This window comes from Camellia sinensis, chromosome 5, assembly GCF_055761805.1.
Source record: "Camellia sinensis isolate YWXY chromosome 5, ASM5576180v1, whole genome shotgun sequence".
Classification (NCBI taxonomy): Eukaryota; Viridiplantae; Streptophyta; class Magnoliopsida; order Ericales; family Theaceae; genus Camellia; species Camellia sinensis.
The window spans coordinates 26,808,623-26,830,248 of record NC_138965.1 but is presented as its reverse complement, the minus strand read 5'-3'; the positions used below and the strand labels follow the sequence as shown (position 1 = coordinate 26,830,248).

Sequence of the window (21,626 nt, the reverse complement as noted above, 5' to 3'; positions counted from 1 at the left end):
CTGCTCCAGCACCTAATCCTGACTTGGCTTCCTTGAGTGCTCAAATTAGTCAGCTTTAGCACACACTGTCTACCTTTCAGTCCTCTTCGTCTACCTCCATTGTTTCCTCTCTTCATTCAGGTTTGCTTGGATCTTCTTTAGGTATCTCTTCCTCTATCTGGATTTTTGACTCTGGTGCCTCTCATCATATGACTCTCCATCTCTTCTTACTTCAAAATTATACTCCCCCTTCCTTTCTTATTACTGTTAATACTGCTAATGGGTCTGGTATGTCTGTTATGTCTGTCTTACGGTCTGCTATGTCTGTTGTCTCTATTCCATTAGTCATTTATGTTCCTCAATTATCTGTCAGTTTATTATCTATCAGTCAGTTTGATGCCTCCGATTTTGATGTTATCTTTTCTTCTTCTATCTGTTATGTGCAGGATCGGATGTCTAAGCAGCAGATTGGAATTGACCATAGAGTTGGAGACCTCTATGTGGTGAAGAGCTTGCATTTGCCTATGACAACCTCTCTAACTACCTTTTTCTCTTTTCAGTTAGATTCGCTATCTAGTCCTTTCTACTTGTAGCATTCTAGATTAGGGCATTTATCTGCTGACAGCTTACAGTCTTTAGCTTAATCAGGTATATTGGGTAAAGTTTCTCATAGTGAACTTACTGAATGTCAGGAGTGTAAACTTGCTAAAATGAAAGGCTTACCTTTTCGTAAAAGTATTTCTATATCTAATACATCGTTTTCTTTAGTTCATCCTGATGTTTAGGGCCCTTCTTCTGTTCTCACCAAAGAGGGTTCTGCATACTATACGTCATTTGTTGATGACTGTATCCATTATACTTGGGTTTATCTTATGACTCATAAGTCCGATTTCTATCAGATATATGATACCTTTCAGTCTATGATTACTACTCAGTTTGGGTCTACAATTAAAGTGTTACGGTCTGACTTAGGTGGGGAATATTTTTAAAATGTGATCTATGAGTATTTGGCCAATTTAGGTACCATTCACCAAACTTCCTATACAGATACACCTGCCTAAAATGGTCGCGCCAAGCGTAAACACCGTCATCTCCTTAAAACAGCTAGGTCTCTTTTTCTCTTCACCTCAGTTCCAGCTCCGTTTAGGAGGGAGGCAGTTCTTACTGCTGCTCTTCTTCTCAACCGCATACCTACTCCTCTTCTTTCTGGTCGGTCTCCTTATGAGGCTTTATTCTCCCAACTTCCTAATTACTCCCTCCTTCGTGTATTTAGGTCTACCTTTTTTCCCGCAAAGATCGGACCAAACTTAGTGTCCGGTCTGTCCTATGTGTCTTTTGGGGTTATAGTCCTACTCAGAAAGGCTATTGGTGTTACGACCCTGTTTCCCGTCGTCTTTATGTCTCCCATCATGTTTCTGTTCTTGAACATCTGTCTTACTTTCAGCTTCCTCCTATCACTGCTTCGGTTTCCAAAGAGGATTTGGTTCATATTGATCCATTTCCTTCTAAGGTTCCTCCTAATAAGTACATCTTTATTGTTCCCTATGAACTTCTTCCCTCTTCTCCTCCTACCACCCCTCCTGCTGAGTCTTTCTCTATTGAACCCCATGAATCTGTTCCATCTTCTCCTCTTTCTCCTCAGCTTGCTCCTTCTCCTCCTTCGTTGTTAGTTTATTCTCGTCGTAAAGCTCTCCCTCCACCAATTGTCTCTACGCCGGTTACTGGTTCTTCTGCTTCTGAAGACTCTGATCCTGCTGCACACCGATATCCTACTCAAGAGCGTCATCCTCCAAACAGGTTGGGTTAGTCTCATACATGTTTTTCTGCTTCCTATCGTACTTTTTTGTTGGCTATTCATTCTCTTTCAGAACCTCAGTCTTACAAGGAGGCCTGTCAGGATTCCAATTGGATTCAAGCTATGGAGGATGAATTGTTTGCCTTGTAGAAGACTAACACTTGAGCGTTGGTTCTGTTGCCTGCTGGCAAGAATCTAGATGGTTGCAAATGGGTCTATAAAGTCAAGACTCATTCTGATGGTTTTCTCGAGCGGTACAAAGCTTGCCTAGTTGCCAAGGGTTTCTAGGAGGAGTATGGTATTGATTATGAGGAGACCTTTGCCCTTGTTGCCAAGATGACTACTGTCCGTACCTTGATTTCGGTCACTGCTATTCGACATTGGCCTCTCTATTAGATGGACCAGTGTTTTAAAAAGCCCTAGGCGCATTGAGGCGCCAAGGTCACCTAGAGCCTAAGCCCCGAGGCGCGAGGCGAGGCGCGCGCCTCACCAAAGCGAGACGCAAGTTATAGAAGTTAAGCAAAATATTAATAAAGCACAATTTTCAACATAAACAAATATTTAATATGTATATTATTAATTTTTTTAATAAGAAGAAAAAAAATAATTAATTTTTTAATATATATATATATATATTATTTTATTTATTTATTATATTTTTTAAATAATGCGTTTTAATTAATTTTTTTATTTTATTTTATATATATGTGTTTATTTTTATTTTACATAAATATATTTTTATTTTATATACATGTGTTTATTTTTAAATAATTAATGTATTTTATTTTACATATTATCTATAAGTATATTATATATTATATAATAGGTATTGTATAATATTATATATATAAATCAAATATATTTTATATATTATAAGTATATTGTATATTATACACTATATATTATATAATAGGTATTATATAATATTATATATATATATGTATGAATTAAGAAGATAAAGGGAGAGACAGAAGACAGAGAGAGATAGATTGCCATCGCAAGAGAGAACGCGAGAGAGAGAGAGTGATCGTGAACGAGACAGGAGAGAGAGAGAGAGAGAGAGAGAGAGAGAGAGAAAGAGAGAGCAATCGTGGCGAGACAGAAGCGAAAAGAAGACAACGAAAGAAGGGAAGGAAAGAGAAGAGAAGACGAAGACAAAGGGAAGAAGCAAAGAGAGGAGAAGAAGCAGAGAAGAGGAGAAGAGGAGAAGAGGAGAAGAGAGCAGAACCTGTTGGAGTGGAAGAAAGCCGAGGCGCACAAGGCGCTCGCCTTGTGCTTCGTAATAAGGCGCTCGCCTCATCGCCTAGGCAGCGCTTCCCCTGTGTCACCTCGCCTCACCATGACTGAGGCGCAAAGCTGCACCTTGAGCTTAGGCGCGCGCCTAAGCGCGCTTTTTAAAACATTGAGATGGACGTTAAGAATACTTTTCTTAATGGTCATCTCACTAAGGAGGTCTACATGCGTCCACCCCCTGGCGTTCTCCACTCCTCTGGGCAGGTTTGTCGTCTTCGACGTGCTTTGTATGGCTTGAAGCAATCTCCTTGTGCTTGGTATGATCGCTTTTAGACTGTTGTTATTGCGCTTGGGTTTCATCTTTCTGCTTCTAACTCTGCTTTGTTTCTAAGTCATACCTCGGTTGGTTTTGTTACTCTCTTACTATATGTGGATGATATGATTATCACTGGCTTTGACTCTTCTGCTATCTCTGAGGTCAAGCAGCATTTCTTCCGTACCATCAAAATGAAGAATCTGGGTCCATTGCGGTATTTTCTTGGTATTGAGGTTGCTTCTTCTCCAAAGGACTATTTTATGTCTCAGGCTAAGTATGCTAATGAGGTCATTCACCGTACTGGTCTTACTAATACTAAGGTTTCTGATACACCAATGGAGCTCAATGTAAAGCTCAACTCTACTGATGGTGTCTCTCTGGATGATCCCACTTCATATCGCAAGCTTGTGGGTTGTTTAGTTTATTTGACTGTCACTCGCCCTGATTATGCTGTTCATGTGGTTAGTCAATTCGTTTCTGCACCTCACTCTACACATTGGGCTGCTTTGGTTCGCATTCTTCGCTATCTCAGAGGTACTATCTTTCAGGGCTTACTGTTGTCCTCTACTTTCTCTTTGGACTTGGTAGCCTATGTTGATTCTGATTAGGCTAGTGATGTTATTGATCGCAAGTCTACGTCTAGATTCAGTATGTTTCTCGGTGATTCCTTGATCTCTTGGAAAAGCAAGAAACAATCAGTTGTTGTCCGATCTACTGCCGAAACTGAGTATCGTGCTATGGCTCATGCCACTGCTGAGATTGTTTGGCTTCATTGTCTCCTGTTTGATTTAGGTGTCCCTCAGTTTTCTCCGACCTCTCTTGATTGTGACAACCGCAGTGCTATTCAGATTGCCCACAATACTGTCTTCCATGAACGAACAAAACACATTGAGATTGATTATCGCTTTATCTAATAGTATCTGCAGTCTGGCTCTATCTCACTTCCTTTTGTCTCTTCAGCTTTGCAACTTGCGGACTGCTTTACCAAGACTCACACTACCGCTCGGTTTCAATTTCTTCTTAGCAAACTCTCAGTGTTTTTTGCTAAAACACCTTGAGTTTGAGCGGGGGTGTGAGAATATATTGTGTATATTCCATATTTGGCATGATTGTGGTTGTACATATTATAGGCATGATTGTGTATAGGCGTGATTGAGGTGTGATTGTATTTTCCTTTTTTGGTTTAGGAGTTAAGGCTATATAATCTAGGGTCTTGTTGTAATCAAACATAATTGAATATACAGTTTCATTCAGAAAACTTACAATCAGTACTATACCATTGCTTCATAACCTATCAAAGAAAGGTTCCAAATCAAGTCACGCATTGTCTACCCAACAAAAGCTATATGGCCGATTATTTTTTATAGAAAAAATGCTATGTTACATAGACTCAGGTACGGGTGTCGGGTACGGATATGTATCTAGAGGTTGGACTCGTCAAGCTATGAATTTAAGAGTACGCAGACTCTGTAAAAAAATGTCATATTTTTATATTTTTAATGAAGTATGTGAAATAAAATGGTATTATATGTAACTTACAGTGTCAAAAAGACATTTCTAGTAATTATACAACAATATGTACGTACAATAATAGTGTTATATACAATTATATAAGAAGTGTCTGTTGAAAAGTATCCGACACATATCCCATACCTTTGTCCGAGTGTCGGGTGTCCGACACGGGTATTTGGTTTATTTTGAAGAGTCCGTGTAACAGAAAAAATGACATGGTGCTTTGGTCATAGTTGTTTTCATCACATAGGGTAGGGTGGCTCATGGCAGAAAACTTAGGTAAACTGGGTTCAATAAGTACGGCAAAGCAACAGGGGTTAAAAAATTTCATGGGAATATAATCATGTGAAATATATAGAAAATAACATATTCAAGCATATGAAATTTTATCTAACATACTATCAACATGACGAAAGCAGAATCCAGTTTGAAGAGAAAGCTAATATAACCAATTCATTGGGATGCTTGAAATGAAATATTTGGATCTTACCGGCACATCTTTGTATTTTTTCTCCAAAAACTCTAGATCTGGCAGTACATGCATACAATTTATACAGCAGTAGGTCCAAAAATCCAGAAGAACCACTTTTCCTTTCAAATCCTGTTCAAGCATAGAATTAACTTCAAATGCAAACTATATTGGAATGTTGGTTGCACTACATATAGCTGTATCCTACAAAACTTTGGGGAAAATGTGGCAAATACAGTTGACATGTGAACTAACTGATTTTATGACCAGGAAATATATCTTTAGTAATTTTCTTCCATATCTTATCTAATTTTCTGTCCATCATGTTCATCTTTTCCTAACAATAGCATCTTAATAAAGGTTGGTATGGAAGAAAAATAAAAATAAAATAAGGAAAATATGTATGATTTTATTTTAAGCAAATTAAACACTATCGTACGATGAATCAAGAAGTCAATACCATAAGGTAACCCATAGTACAAGGAACATTTCAACTAGACATCAAGTATAGCGAAAGCTCATGGCCAGCCCTGAACAATGACCCACATGCTTGTTTGCACAGGTCAGTTTTGATACCATTTATAGCACCCCACCACCTGTTGCCCCAAGTAACCTATAGGTCTAGCAATATGACCCAAAAGACTAACCCTAAGATATGTAGTAGCACACTAGTGGTACCTTATATACCCAAGATCACCCATGCCAACTTCCTGAAACAGGGTCGTTACATCAAGACCATAACCCAAATGACCACATGTAGATATACAAATGCAAGATAATAGAGAATGAAGGGAGACCACACAAGGGAAGTAAGGAACCTAAACACTCCCACATTATAAAAATCAGGCCTAGCAGAAATTTGAAACCAGATAATGGACTTACCCTGCTTAGCTTTAGGGGAACGGTATTTAGCCAATCAAGTTTTGATGGAAACTCTGGCACAATACGAGCAGTTCCCCTTACAAAAATAAAAGATCATACATTAACAACAGATTACGGGAAAAAGTGGAATGCAATTATGAAGTATATGCAACAAATGGAAATGAGGGAAATATAGAAAAATAAATATGTAAAATACATCAGACGAAGGTGAAGCAGGGGACTCGCTGACCTGGTTTCCAAATCAGATATATAGTTCACAAATTGTTGAACTCTAGCAGAACGGGATACACCTGTAACCAGTAAAAACAAAAACATCACAATTCCTCTATTGTTACTACAAGTGCCAGTGAACAGAACAACTGAATAATGTATACAATCAAAAAAACTATTATTCTCCCTTTATATATATGCACATATATATTTAATAAGTAATCTTCTTTATAGTATGTTAACAGCAATAAAAAACCATTGACAATATCAAAGAGAAATAGAAGGGGAAAAAATAGAAACAAGAGAGGAGGAGAAAAGAAAAGATTGCACCAACACATTTGAAGAGTATATAATGCAAGAAATGTTTCATTACAAACATCAGTACCTTCATTCTGTTGAAAAGACGGAGTGCTAACTCCAAATAGCGAATTCCACAAGGCCTTTGGAGATGTATATTGCATTGCCTGCAAATCAATAGCAACTTCCAAAGACATATTATGGAATAAATTAATAAAAGTATGTCTCTCACTCAATAAGGGAAAAAAGAAGAAAACTGAGTCCAAAGACAACCAAAATGGATAGATCTTCAGATGTTCTTTTTATCACATACTCATTCATACCTTCCAGTTAGTAATAGTGAAAACGAGACAAGAGATAGCAATGCCCAAACTTCCATATCTTAAAATATCTCGCCTTGAACCCTGCAATCTGTCCATAAATTATTTCTGCAGTTGTTAAATTAAATTCCGTTAAAATAAGCTGAAAAGGCTACATACACAAGGGACATGCACAAAAATATAAAAATTTATATATTTATTATATGCCATAAATCTAAATATTTCATTTAAAGATAATGAAATAATGTAACATAACACCACCTAAAATTAAACAACCACATTCCGTAGCATAACAATCACAGACTAATAGTTATAATTAGAGTAGGCATCCTATAACATGACAATTACACTAAAATCTCATTAGGGTATCTTACTTACAAAATCAAAATAAAAGTAAAAAATTGTACATTCAATTAACATTTTTTTAATTAAAAATCAAGTTCACTAACCACACACACACACACACCAAAAACGAACACTAATTGTTTACTTTGGCCTCCACTTGAACTTTTTTAAAATTTCATTTTGACCCCTAAGCATGCTTTGTGTCCATAACATGCCCCCAACATTTCCATAGCATGTCCCCAATGTGTCCGAGCAAACAAAAATAGGACACGCCAATTCGGGTGTCCAACACAAGTGTTACCAAAAAATGCTAATACCTTAGCGATTTACATTTTGGAACACACATTTCGAAATATGGTACAGTTTCGGTCCAAAATGGTAAATTTGGCAATCCAAAGTGATTTCAAAAGTTTGTTCCAATTAAGAGTAAAAAATATCAAATATAATCGACTAAAATATAAGGTGAGTGAAATTTTAACACGACAAAACATAAAAAATTAGTCATGATGTTCATAAAAATGTGTTGCCATATGATTAATTTAGGAAAGAAAAAAAAAAAAACCAACATTTTATTGGAAGTCTAATTGTTAAAAAAAATTCTCTACACTAAAAGTACCTTAAATTTTATAGTGTAAACTATACAAGCCTGAAGCTTGAATAATCAGCTTAGGGTATGATGAGATATCACCCCTGATTTATAGATGAAGATTAGGGTTTACAAACAAGACAATTACAAGATGATCCCTGAGGGCATAACAATGATTACAGACCCTAGTGCCTTTCGGCTAATAAAATACTAAGTGACTTTCGGTGATTATAATATGCCAACACTCCCCCTCAAGCTGGTGCGAAGATATCTCTCATGCCCAGCTTGTCTAATATGTCATGAAACGGTTTATTCCCAATTCCCTTGGTGAGAATGTCAGCAAGTTGTTCACCAGACTGAACAAAAGGAGTACAAATGGTACCACTAGTGAGTTTCTCCTTAATGAAGTGGCGATCAATCTCAACATGTTTCGTCCTGTCATGTTGAACTGGATTGTGAGCAATGTTGATGGCGGCCTTATTATCACAATATAACCGCATGGAGTCCGTCTGAGCAATACCTAGATCACTCAACAATAATTTGATCCATAAAAGTTCACACACACCTTGTGCCATAGCTCTAAACTCAGCTTCTGCACTTGACCTGGCAACCACATTTTGTTTCTTACTCCTCCAAGTAACTAGGTTGCCGCCGACAAATGTGCAATACCCTGAAGTTGATCTCCTATCAGTTACTGACCCAGCCCAGTCAGCATCTGTATAGGCTTCTACACGAAGATGATCATACTTTGAAAAATACAGACCCTTACCAGGAGCAGACTTCAAATACCTCAAGATTCTCATGACAGCCTCAAAGTGAATCTGATGAGGAGCATGCATAAACTGACTAACTATACTGACAGCAACAGCAATATCAGGACGGGAGTGAGATAGGTAAATGAGCTTACCCACTAATCGTTGATAGCTCCCCTTATCCACAACTTCTCCTCCTTCATCATCTCCCAATTTTTGATTGGGTTCCAGTGGGGTGGCACATGCCTTGCAGCCAAGCATCCCAGTTTCCTTCAACAGGTCAAGCACATATTTTCTCTGTGAGATAAATATCCCATCCTTAGAGCGAGCAACTTCAATTCCCAGAAAATACTTCAAGCTTCCCAAGTCTTTGATTTCAAACTCTTTGGCTAAGTATTTTTTCAACAGAGGTATTTCCCCACTATCATTGCCTGTAAGAACTATGTCATCTACATAAACAATAAGTGCTGTAGTCTTACCGCATGAGGAATGTTTCACAAACAATGTGTGGTCTGCCTGACTTTGTTTGAAACCATATTTAAACATAGCCTGAGTGAATCTTTCAAACCAAGCCCTTGGAGACTGTTTGAGACCATATAACGACTTCCGAAGTTTGCATACTTTCCCTTCTGTTTGATGATCCTCAAAACCCGGAGGAATGTCCATATATACTTCTTCTTCGAGGTCACCATGGAGAAAAGCATTCTTGACATCAAACTGATAAAGCGGCCAATCTAGATTAGCTGCTAGAGAGAGAAGTACTCTGACTGAATTCATTTTAGCCACGGGTGCGAAGGTCTCCTGATAATCAATGCCATATGTCTGAGTAAACCCTTTTGCCACAAGTCTTGCCTTGTAACGCTCAATAGACCCATCTGCTTTGTGTTTCATAGTATATACCCATTTACAGCCCACAGGTCGTTTGCCCGTAGGTAACTCAGTCAATTCCCAAGTGTCATTCTTCCTAAGTGCTTTCATTTCCTCAATCATGGCTAGTTTCCACTCAGAGATAGCAAGAGCATCCTGAAAATGGTTAGGAATGCTAACAGAGGAAATATTGGACACAAACGCTCTATATGAGGATGACAAATGAGAGTATGATACAAACTGTGAGATAGGATGTTGAGTACAAGATCTCACACCCTTCCTTTTGGCAATAGGAACATCAAGATCAATGGACTCACGAGATTCAAAGTTACCTAGACTCTCATCAGAAGCAGGAGATGGCAGTGGAGTAGCAGAAACGGTCCCTTGTATCCAGTTAACTTGTTTTCTGTCGATGTCCCGGACATAAACATGCCCATCCTTATTCTTGGTGACAGTGGGTTCTATAGTTCCAGTAGAAGAGGGGGGTGCAAGAACAACTGGTTCTACCATAGGAGGTACCATAGGAGGCACAGGACTCACTTCTACCATAGGAGGCACAGGACTCACTTCACACCAAGGCTCCCCCGGAAATGAGGACGGTGACACAGGAGAGGACAAGAAATAGGACTGGGACTCAAAGAAAGTGACATCCATGGACACAAACCACTTACGAGAAGAAGGGTGGTAACATTTATACCCCTTTTGAGTAGGAGAATAACCAAGGAAAACACACTTGAGGGAGCGAGGGTCCAACTTACCACGAGAGGGAGAGTGATTATGGACAAAACAGACACAACCAAATATTTTGGGAGGAATAGAAAACAAGGACTGAGAACTGAGGAGGACGTGAAGCGGAGCCTGTTTGTCCAAGACCTGGGTAGGGAGACGATTAATAAGATGGGCAGCGGTGAGAACAGCGTCGCCCCAATAGGGTTGAGGCACGTTCATAAAAAAACACATGCACCGAGCCATGTCAAGAAGATGCCGATTCTTGCGTTCGGCCACCCCATTTTGTTGAGGGGTATTGGTGCAAGAGGTCTGATGGATAATGCCATGAGTAGAGAAATATTGTTCTAACCCAGAATCTATGTATTCTCCGCCATTATCAGAACGAAATATTTTGATAGTGGCCCCAAACTGAGTACAAATCATCTTATGAAAAGTGCGAAACACAGAGAAAACTTCACTCTTATCTTTCATGAGATACACCCAAGTAGCACGAGAAAAATCATCAATAAATGTAACAAACCAGCGATGACCTTTCACAGACAGAACACGAGAGGGACCCCAAACATCAGAATGTATTAATGAAAAAGGAACTAAGCTTTTATTCAAACTGGGAGCAAAAGAAGCTCTATGTTGTTTTCCAAGTTGACAAGACTCACAAAGAAAGTCAGACACATGATGATTTGCGAAACTAGAAGGAAATAAATGCTTAAGTAAATGAAATGAGGGATGCCCAAGACGCCGATGCCACAACCATACATCAGCGGGGGTAGTAAAAGACGTGGTGGAAGAATAAGCAAGTTTGTCCGGTTGATCTAGGAAGTAGAGACCATTTTCTGCACTACCACTGCCAATCGTCCTCCCCGTGACAAGGTCCTGAAAAAGACAATGATCAGGAAAAAACGTCACACAACAATTCAAATCCTGGGTAAGACGACTTAAGGATAACAGATTAACAGAAAAATTGGGAACATGGAGAACAGAAGATAGATGCATGGTAGGAGTGACTTGGACTAAACCTTTTCCAGAAATGGAAGAAACAGTTCCATCGGCAATCCTAACTTTGTCCTGACCTGAAGAGGGCTTATAGGCAGAGAAAAGATCAGAGGAGCCAGACATATGATCTGAGGCACCAGAATCAATAATCCAAGGCAAAGATGTATGACACAGGAAAGCACAAGGAACAGATGCTAAGTTACCTGAGCGGGCAAAGGACGAGGAAGCGGTACTGAGAGCAGTAGACGATCGGCGGTCCAACAATTGGCGCAAAGCATCCTCCAGCTCAGTATCAGAAGCGTGGGTAACAGAAGTAGAATTAGAATCAAGGGTATCAACGGTACTAGACTGATGAGCCCGGGAATAGGAACCACGTCCTCGAGAGTGGCCTGACCGACCTCCTCGAGAACCTGACCGATCACCTCGACCCCCAGATGGAGTCCCATGAAGCTTCCAACATGTCTCACGAGTATGCCGCGGCTTCTTGCAATAATCACAGAATACAGACTCCTTAGCAGCAGACGGAGGAGGCAGGCTGAGGCCATCTCGAGGAGTAGACAGTAATGCGGAACGGTCAGTAGAGACAGGGGACATCATAGCTGACCGACGACTCTCCTCATTTTGTACATTGGCAAATGCCTCCTGTAGTGAAGGAAGGGTGTCCATACTCAGAACTCGACCCCTAACTGGATCATACTCCATATTTAGGCCGGCCAAAAATTTAAAGACCCGTTCCCGAGCAATGAACTTCTTGTACCCGACAGAATCAGTAGGGCAAACGGGCTTATAGTCTTCCAGGTGGTCAAGGCGTTTCCAGCCGTTGGTGAGGAAAGTGAAGTACTGAAGAACAGTCTGCTCCCCCTGAAGTGTGCTCTCAATAGAGCGACGCAACTCAAATGCCTGTGCAAAATTTCCTTTGCGGGAATAGGTAACAGCCACAGCCTCCCAAATGTCCTGGGCAGTCTCCATAGACAAGTAGCCCTCACCAAGTTCTGGAACCATCGAATGGATAAGCCAACTCATAATCAAAGAGTTGGTAATCTCCCATTGGGCATAACCTGAGTCAGTGGTACTAGGTGCCTGTATCCTGCCATCAACATACCCCATCTTTCCTCTGCTTTTCAAAAACAAAGTCAAACTTTGAGACCATGCTAGGTAGTTCTGACCATTAAATAGAGAGGTGGTGATTTTCAGACTAGGGTTGGGATTCTCAGTCATGGTAGTAGGTAGAATGAGACTCTCACTCTTTGGTGTTTGAGACGAAGAGGACACACTAGTGGAATCTGTCATGGATACAATACTACCAAACCCACAACAAACTAGTAGAAATCACAAACCCGGAAGGTGGTAGTGAGATAACAGGCACAATGACCACTATAAAGACATAACAAAAATTAAGAAATGATTTTTTTTTTTTTTTTTGAATATATATATATATATATTTTTTATTTCATTTTATTTATTTATTTATTTATTTATTTAATATTTTTTTTTTAATATTTATTTATTTATTTATTTTTTTTTAAATTGATTTATTTATACATGTCTTTATATATAACTATATATATATATCCGGCTCTATTTATATATATATATCAGGATATATAGGTATATATATATATTTATATACCATAGTGAGATCAGAGGCTCAGGAAATCAGAGGACGACGAAGAAGACGAGTGACGAAGTGGCTGGAGGAGGTCGCCGAGCTGCGGTGCTGTCGGCCGAGTGACGATCGACAGAGGAGGTCGACGAGGAAGACGGCTGAGGAAGACGAGCTGAGGGCATGAGGAGATCGACTGAGGAAGACGGCTGAGGAGATCGACTGAGGAAGATCGACTGAGGAAGACGGCTGAGGAAGATCCACCCAGGTAAGCTTCGAACCCTAGAGTGTTGTTGGTGAAAAGGTCTACCAACGAGGGTGAGCCGAAACCCTATAGATTAAGCTCTGATACCATGAAGCTTGAATAATCAGCTTAGGGTATGATGAGATATCACCCCTGATTTATAGATGAAGATTAGGGTTTACAAACAAGACAATTACAAGATGATCCCTGAGGGCATAACAATGATTACAGACCCTAGTGCCTTTCGGCTAATAAAATACTAAGTGACTTTCGGTGATTATAATATGCCAACAAAGCCTACCCCTATTGTACCACAATTTAGAGCATATGACATACCACGTTCCCATTCCCGTTCCAAGTACATAGGTTGGACCCCAACATGTTTCCAATGCAGGTGTCTGACACATGTCCATTATGTCTATGTTCAACGCATGTCGAACACTGGTACATGGCCTTCGGAGAGGTGTCTATCCTTCATAGAGGCTAATTTTTTTTAAGATGGGTTTTAGATTCTTTTCTTAAGCTTAGCTTTTTTTCAAGCTATAATCAACTCTCTCTCTCTCTTTTTAAGAGCAACAAACAACCTATAAGTTCATGTGATGTGCCCCTTTTACTAAGTTGAAGATAGATGAAACTCAGAGAATGTGTGTGGACAACAGGGATATTAACAAGATCACCATAAAATACAGGTTTCCAATACCCAAATTAAATGATATGCTTGACATGCTATCAGGTTCTCAGGTTTTTCTCCAAGATAGACTTGAAGAGTGAGTACCACCAGATTAGAATTTAAAAAGAGGATGAATGGAAGGCAAGCTACAGGACAAAGAAGGGGCTTTATAAGTCATTGGTTATGCCATTTGTCCTTTCAAATGCACCAAGTACTTTCAAATGAACCAAACAGTCCCCTATCATGTCATACCAATGGTGAAACTCATGGGTCTATTGGCGTAGTCCACATGGCTGTTTTGCTTTTTCCTCCTCCAAGCATAGATTCCGAGAGGCCAATCCCCATTAGAAAAGGTTAGAATATTGAGATTCAATCCCTTGGAGTAGTTGTATATATAGCAATGCAATGATGACTGTTAGACTATGCCTAAAGAAACATTAAAGGCAGGTGACAAATTTAGTGCCTTCATAGGATATACTTTTTTTCACCCAATTTGCCCTCGACTCCAAAAAGTCCCTACTTGGTGTTAGTTGGAGTTCAAAGATCCTATGTAAAGATTATTCTTTCACAACAGCTGTCTAATATGGTCTGTGATTGAGCAATTCAATTGTATATTTATTCACCGTGATAAGTGTCACCAGATTCACCAGGTGTTCACTATCAAGTTAAAGCTTCTGACCGATTTTTCCTGGTCAAACAAGTGAACTCCATGCAAGTAATAGGAAAACAAGGGATGACATTTGACGTTAAATAAAGGATGGTTTATTAATCAAAATTATTTGATTGAATTATTCTGGACATAGAATCTCTCTTACCCTCCAATTGAAAAGGCCATATCATTTGCAGAATTTGTATCTGGGAATGACCTACTCTCTGTTCTGTCTTTGAGCAATGCTGGTGAAGTTTGTGCAGAAGAATTAACAAACTGGGACCCCTGCATCTTCTCATCTGCAATGGGTTGTCCCATCAGACCTCATTTTGCCAGATAATGTGTAATCCTAACCATTACCAAGTAAATAATCGGTAGGAGAATCAAACTGTTAGAGTGAAATGTAAGCTTCCCCTGCCATCACACAAGAAGTACAAACTAACAATTACGGAACCAAATTTTTTTTTTTTTTTTTTTTATTATTATTATTTTATAAGTCATTACAAAGCCAATTAATTGGCAAGGACGAATAAAAATTCAGCAAAAGAGAAAAGACAAACTTCCAATAATTAGAATGCAGATGACACGAAAAACAGTTCTTACTTATAGATCATTCAGAAATGACACAAAATGTAGCTTCATTATCCTGATTATTAATAGTACACATAAAGGCATTTGCAGTATACTTGTAGAACTACATACTATGGCAACCTGAGCCACCACTGAGAATGTCATCAAGTGAAACACTTCCTATCTCCTGTCTGATAAGTGATGGACTAGCCGTTTTTAGAGTCTCTTCTGATAAAGTTGTTGTAACAGCTATACATCTGCAAGAAGAACAAAATTGTTACTATTAAATAAAAGAAATATAATTCATGGAAAAAGGGCAGAGAATCAGAAAATCATTACTGTAACATTTATATGATGAGTGGATACATAATCCACAAGAAAAAGAGAATGTCCAACTCAAAATCATATGTTGTTATATTGAAATTAAACATAAATATCCAATACACAATAAGTAAGGTCATAAAATGCATGTAGTACAGCAGATTTACCTCATTTGAGCCGCTTTGGCAGCTTGCACACCAGCTAATGCATCTTCAATAACAATACACTGGGAAAATAAATGCACGAAATTAATACTCTGATATTACTAAAATTGCAGTTGGTCGGACAGAAAATTGATCAATCAGCTACAGTGTTCAAAATGTTAGAAGTCCAACTGCTGAACTGATTAACTTTTCATCAAAATTTCCTGAATAAAACAAGCTGGATATTTTTTATAATAAAAGAAACATTAGGTACACACTCCCTAATTGTATGTCCATGATAAATCCTACTATATGGAGATGATCTTGTAAACTTTTTTCAATTGAAAAATAATAATAATATTAATAATAATAGTCTTCATGTTTTTGCTGGCAGGTCAACCAAGAGAAAAATTTCTCAATAAATGAAGACTATGAAGCACATGCACTTCAAATTAATCACTGCAGACGTGTGCAGGACCGGCTCTGACTTTTCCGGTGCCCAAAGCAAAACCTAAATATGGGGCCTTTCATATATATTTTTTTAAAAAAAGTTTTGACCAAAAGATTATGTATCGAATTTTGTTTTAAATTTTTGCATTTAATAGTGCTCACAAAAAAACTATTAAAATTTACTTAAATATACGACAAAGTTTACAATAATAAAAAAGACTAAAATATAAGCTGGAGTACCAAATAAAAAGTAAACTAAGTCTTCTATTCTTTGTTTCTTTTCTTCATTTTTTTTTTCATGTCCAAAATTATACTTTCTAGGAATAGTGACATGTTTGATATAGTTTATCAAAAATTATTGACATCATCATAATGCTAACTTAATCCTCAATCATTACAAATCAAATAATCAATGAAAGGAAACATAAAAGATAATAAAAATATGTAATCGTAATAGACACTATATATAATCAATGATCAAATAAATATTTAATCAAACAAAAACAAGAATTCATCTCTATTACGGAGTTTGTATCTTGAAACCCAATTTTATATTACAAATTTAAGACTTTCCATCATTGTAGAACAAATAAAAAAATAGAAAAAATAAAATAAAAAATAAAAAAATTATCAATACATAAAAAGGTAAGAAATTTGATAGTTCTTCAATTAGTCTTTTAAAAATATATATATATATATATATATATTAGATGAATACTTCTAATTCTTATTGCTAACAAGAACCAACCGGTAAGTTAAAAACTTTGATTTTATTATATGTTTGTAATTATATCTCAAATGTCTTTCAAATATAAATTGAGGCTTTTTATTCAGATTGGGCCTCTTCTTATAAGAAACTTTAGATCTTTTTAACTCAAGCGGACCATTTTTTCTGGACCAGTACAATACTTACTATAGTTTTGGGGCTTTTTTTTTTGGCATTTTTGGGGGGCCCAAAGCGACTGCTTTGTGGGCTTTGCCCCAAAGCCGGCCAGTGACATGTTTCATAGGCTAACACACTTCAGACAGGCCGGGATGAGTGTTAGACACGCCACATGGCATGTCTACTCTTTTTTCTCATTTACCATGTTGGGGACACATCACGAACACCCGTGTCCTACCTCCAGATGCACTCTAGGATAAATTTTATTTGTGATTATTTATTTTTTACGAATGATCTATTTACTTTTAAATTAAATGCTTTTGCCATTTGTGACATAATTATTTATGATTTATAAAACAGTATTTTGTATGTTGAATTGAATGATGTTTATAGATTGAGTTGTTTTTTCATGGTGAGTTAATTCGTTTTCATTACTGTTGGTTGTTGTCAATTTATTATTCACATACATAGCAAAAAATTTATACATAAACAATATATTTTTTTATGTATCACCACCATGTCCATGTCCTATTTTTCTGAAAATCGTTGTCCCATGTCCGGTGTTAGTATCCGCATCCATGACCATGCTTCTTAGATAAAGACAATGTGCAACTTCAATATCAGTCATATAGAATAAGTATTTCAGGTGCGTAAGAAATACTCTTGCAATAGCTGTCTCTAAGAAGACAAATCTGCAAATATACCTCACTAGTGGGCACATTCAAAATCTTTGAGGCAGCCAAAAAAATATCAGGAGCAGGCTTCAAATTCTCAAATGCATCTGCTGACACAATAGCATCAAACCTGGTAAAAGTAGACTACAAAGCATCACAACGTCTGCACAACAAGAATTTCAGTTATCTTAAGCAAATAACTACTGTAGTGACATCTTAAATATGCGTATAGGAAAGAACTGCTATTGCAATTCCTTTGAGCAAATTTCCCAAATTTGCAATATCCTACCATTCTTGCTCTTTTGATCAAATAGTATTATCTGTCTTCTAAATGTGTGCCCCTTACATTACTCACCCAGGATTTTTCCTTCATTGAATGGCCTGAAATAATTGATATCTACTCACTTTGTTTATTAAGGACAAGTGACACACCCAGCAAACAAGTTAAGATGTTCAAATATGACAATGAGAGGAATTCAGCCATAGTTCCATTTTCTGCAAGAGTCATAGACTTGTGAACATCTTTTTTGCCATAAGACCGAATATGCAAGGTATGAAGACAAATTACATATTTAAGGATTTTCACAAAACCAGATAAGTTTATTTCTTAAGTAATTCACACAATCAAAAAAACTGTAAATGTCACATCCTGTGTCAAAAAGTTTCAAATGCATTCAGCATGCCTCCATGGGTATGTTTTTCTAGGGTTAAATAGTATACCATATAAATAAAATTCATAAAAAAGTGTAAACTCAACAATGTCCATATAAATAAATCTTATAGAGAATCATTTAGATCCGTCAAAATCAGAAACACGTCTTTTATGATTAGATGGCATTTGTCAATTAAAATATATTACTTTAGAGAATTAATTGATTGACTTTCTATCATCCTAGACCAAAACATATTGATTAAACTCTACATAAATAGGAGTTCACATTGTATATGGTTTGGTTTGTAAGTGTAGAAAATTTAATGTATAAAGAGAAATAGAGAATTGTATTATTGATTGATTTAATGTTATATTTATTACAATGATTCATGATTCCTATATATAGAAGAGGGTGAGTGTGTAGTAGGTAGTAGATGGAGTAGGTAAAGTGGAGGTGGTAGGTGGAGTAGGTGAAGTGGAGGTGGTAGTGGTGTAGTGGGTTAGGTTTAGTGGAGTAGGTGAGGTGGTAGTGGTGTAGTGGGTTAGGTTTAGTGGGTGAAGTAGGTGATAGGTTTTAACAGCCCCCCGCAAACTCAATGGGGATAGGAACTAACCAACTTGAGTTTGGAGAGAGTAACAAAACAAGAAAATACATAAAAATAAAAGAGGATAGGAGACACTGTATGGTCGTGTCAGACCGTTGTAGGAGACACTTTATGGGGTCATGTCGGACCGGTGTAAAAGACAGTTTACGGGGTCATGTCGGACCGTTGTAGCAGACACTGTGTGGTCGTGTCAGACCGATGTAGAAGACAGTTTATGGGGTCATGTCGGACCGGTGTAGAAGACAGTTTATGGGGTCATGTCGGACCGTTGTAGAAGACAGTTTACGGGGTCATGTCGGACCGTTGTAGAAGACAGTTTATGGGGTCATGTCGGACCGATGTAGAAGACAGTTTATGGGGTCATGTCGGACCGCTGTAGAAGACAGTTTACGGGGTCATGTCGGACCGTTGTAGAAACTAACCGGAATCAATGTCGGGACAGTTTACAGAGTCTTGTCGGACCCATGAAGGAGCTAACCGGAATCAATGTCGGGACAGTTTACAGAGTCTTGTCGGACCCTCAAAAGGTGTGCCCAATCTTTCAAAAGGCGTGCCATCAAAAGGCGTGCCCAATCCATAAAAAGACGTGCCATCAAAAGGCGCGCCCACTTCATCAAAAGACGTGCCCGACAAAAAGCGACGAGCCATCAAAAGGGGCGCCGGACACGCGGCGATGCACGTGATCGACAGAGCGCGTGTCGGCCTCTTCGTCATGGTCTTTATAAACCGAAGCGGAGGCTGAGGCTGAGGCAGAAAACCTGCTAAAAAACTCTGAAAAAATTCTTCGTTGTTTGAGAGAGAAACTCTGTAATACTCTGTAACAACTATTGCCCAGAAAATGGCCTCTTCTTCCCGTAGTCTGCTCACTCTCTTTCCAGACCTCAACGAGTCAACAAGAGAGACAACTGGTGTGGCGGCCCGTGAACCTCAACCAAACACCTCTGGTTTTGCTCCGTTGAACTTTCCGATGCGGTCGGTGGAGCAAAAAATGGCGGTGCAAACTGATATTGAGGCCAATCAGTATACTTTGAAGTCATGTGTTGAAACCATGACTGCGGTCACAAACTTGTCGCACCGGCTGCAGAGTAGGACAAATGAGGTGCAACAGTTAAACGCCCAACTGGCTCTGCTCCAACGCATGTATAAGGATGCGCGAGCAGAGATAAGTGTGCTAAAGGCAGAAAACAAGGAGCTGAAGCGGAAGGCCACCGTGATGTTCCGATTTGGAGGGCCACCATATGCTGTAGTGGAGGAGCAGGGAGGAGGAATCATGCCCAGTGGAGTGGGAAACACGGAGGCAACACCGTCAAGGGCCGTCCAAGACGGAGGCAAGAAGAAGAGACCGGCGGCAGAGTAGGTCGGTGGGTGGCCGTCTGTAGAAAAGAAAACAAATCTTTGGGTGTTGTGTTTTGGTTTGTTGGTTTTTTTTTTTTTTTGTGTGTGTGTGTAAAATTGTGATCGGGGTTGATCCCTGAGATGAATAAAATATGGTTTGGTGTGCAAAGCTATATGGTATGAATGGAATTTGAAAAAAATTAAAAATAATGTGAAAGAAAAATAAAGAAAGAAATAATAAGAAGAAAGTTGAAATCAAAACGGCAATGGTGGTTTTTTTTTTACTTGAAGATAAGAACTTGGGTATGGTGGATGAAGCACTCTCAATTTCACTTTCCCTGCATCTTCTTTATTATCCATCACCTTCTGCAGTAAAGCATTGTGAGCACACTCATAAGCAAGGCAGCCTTGTGTGCCCTGTGTGCGGCTCCAACTGGAAAGTTCCCTGTATTGACCACCACTCACCCAATCATCCTCATCCTACCGGCCCACTAGAGGAGGAATCCTATTTAAGCAACCGATCATCACCTTGTTCTCATCGAGCATTGACAGACTAAAGAGTGTCACAGCAGAATTCTCCCTGGCCGCGTCTGTCCCGTTCTGCAAGATTTCAATGATAGTGGGAAAAAATTACTTTGGGTACCTCAATGAGTAAGAAATAGCGAGTTTGGGTGGTACTATATCTCCAAACAAAGCTGTTTCCTAGGCCATCTTCAGTATAACTCTTCTAACAACCTCTCCCAGATACATTCCTGAAATGAGCTTTTCGAAGATCTGGTTACCCGGATTTGAGCTTTCAGCATCTAAAGAAGCATCAAACTCGGTTAATGGAAGATGGGAGGAACGTCTAAGAAGATGAGAGCGACGCAGGCGGAGATGGTGGAAGTGAAGGTCCCAAAAGCATACAGAGAACAGTGCGCACACCTGCTGATACCCCTCAACAAGTGCTGCCAAGCCGAGCTATACCTCCCATGGAAGTGCGAGATCGAGCGTCACTCCGACGAGAAGTGCGAGTACGAGCGCGTCATGGAAAGGATGCTCCAAATGCAAAAGATCCGCGAACAAGAGGCCAATTCCAAGCTCTCCCACAAACAGGACAGCGGGGTACCAGTACAAACTTGGGTTGCCTCCGAGAGAGAGAAGATTTGGACAATGATGGGAAGGTATGTGTAGAAAATTCTAACGGACTAGGTTGAGGTCCGGCGGGCGGCCAAGGCGAGGTTGCCGCCCGCCGGTAAAGCGAGAAATACTAAGGTCTTAACCTTGCTCTGATACCATGTAGAAAATTTAATGTATAAAGAGAAATAGAGAATTGTATTATTGATTGATTTAATGTTATATTTATTACAATGATTCATGATTCCTATATATAGAAGAGGGTGAGTGTGTAGTAGGTAGTAGATGGAGTAGGTAAAGTGGAGGTGGTAGGTGGAGTAGGTGAAGTGGAGGTGGTAGTGGTGTAGTGGGTTAGGTTTAGTGGAGTAGGTGAGGTGGTAGTGGTGTAGTGGGTTAGGTTTAGTGGGTGAAGTAGGTGATAGGTTT

The 21,626-nt window shown here is 38.9% G+C and overlaps 1 protein-coding gene across 2 annotated transcripts in view; it reads right to left on the bottom strand.

Annotated features, from left to right (window-relative positions):
* Nucleotides 1–21,626, bottom strand: part of LOC114265148 (haloacid dehalogenase-like hydrolase family protein) — a 74,266-nt gene that overhangs the window by 49,212 nt on the left and 3,428 nt on the right. For both annotated transcript variants that reach the window (XM_082868451.1, XM_082868452.1), the window contains exons 5-13: nucleotides 17,523–17,622; nucleotides 15,510–15,568; nucleotides 15,154–15,278; nucleotides 14,618–14,750; nucleotides 7,017–7,104; nucleotides 6,782–6,860; nucleotides 6,416–6,476; nucleotides 6,187–6,262; nucleotides 5,326–5,436 (exon numbers count right to left, since the gene is read on the bottom strand). In XM_082868451.1, coding sequence (XP_082724577.1) covers nucleotides 5,326–5,436; nucleotides 6,187–6,262; nucleotides 6,416–6,476; nucleotides 6,782–6,860; nucleotides 7,017–7,104; nucleotides 14,618–14,750; nucleotides 15,154–15,278; nucleotides 15,510–15,568; nucleotides 17,523–17,622 — 832 coding nt within the window. The remainder of the gene's footprint in view (nucleotides 1–5,325; nucleotides 5,437–6,186; nucleotides 6,263–6,415; nucleotides 6,477–6,781; nucleotides 6,861–7,016; nucleotides 7,105–14,617; nucleotides 14,751–15,153; nucleotides 15,279–15,509; nucleotides 15,569–17,522; nucleotides 17,623–21,626) is intronic.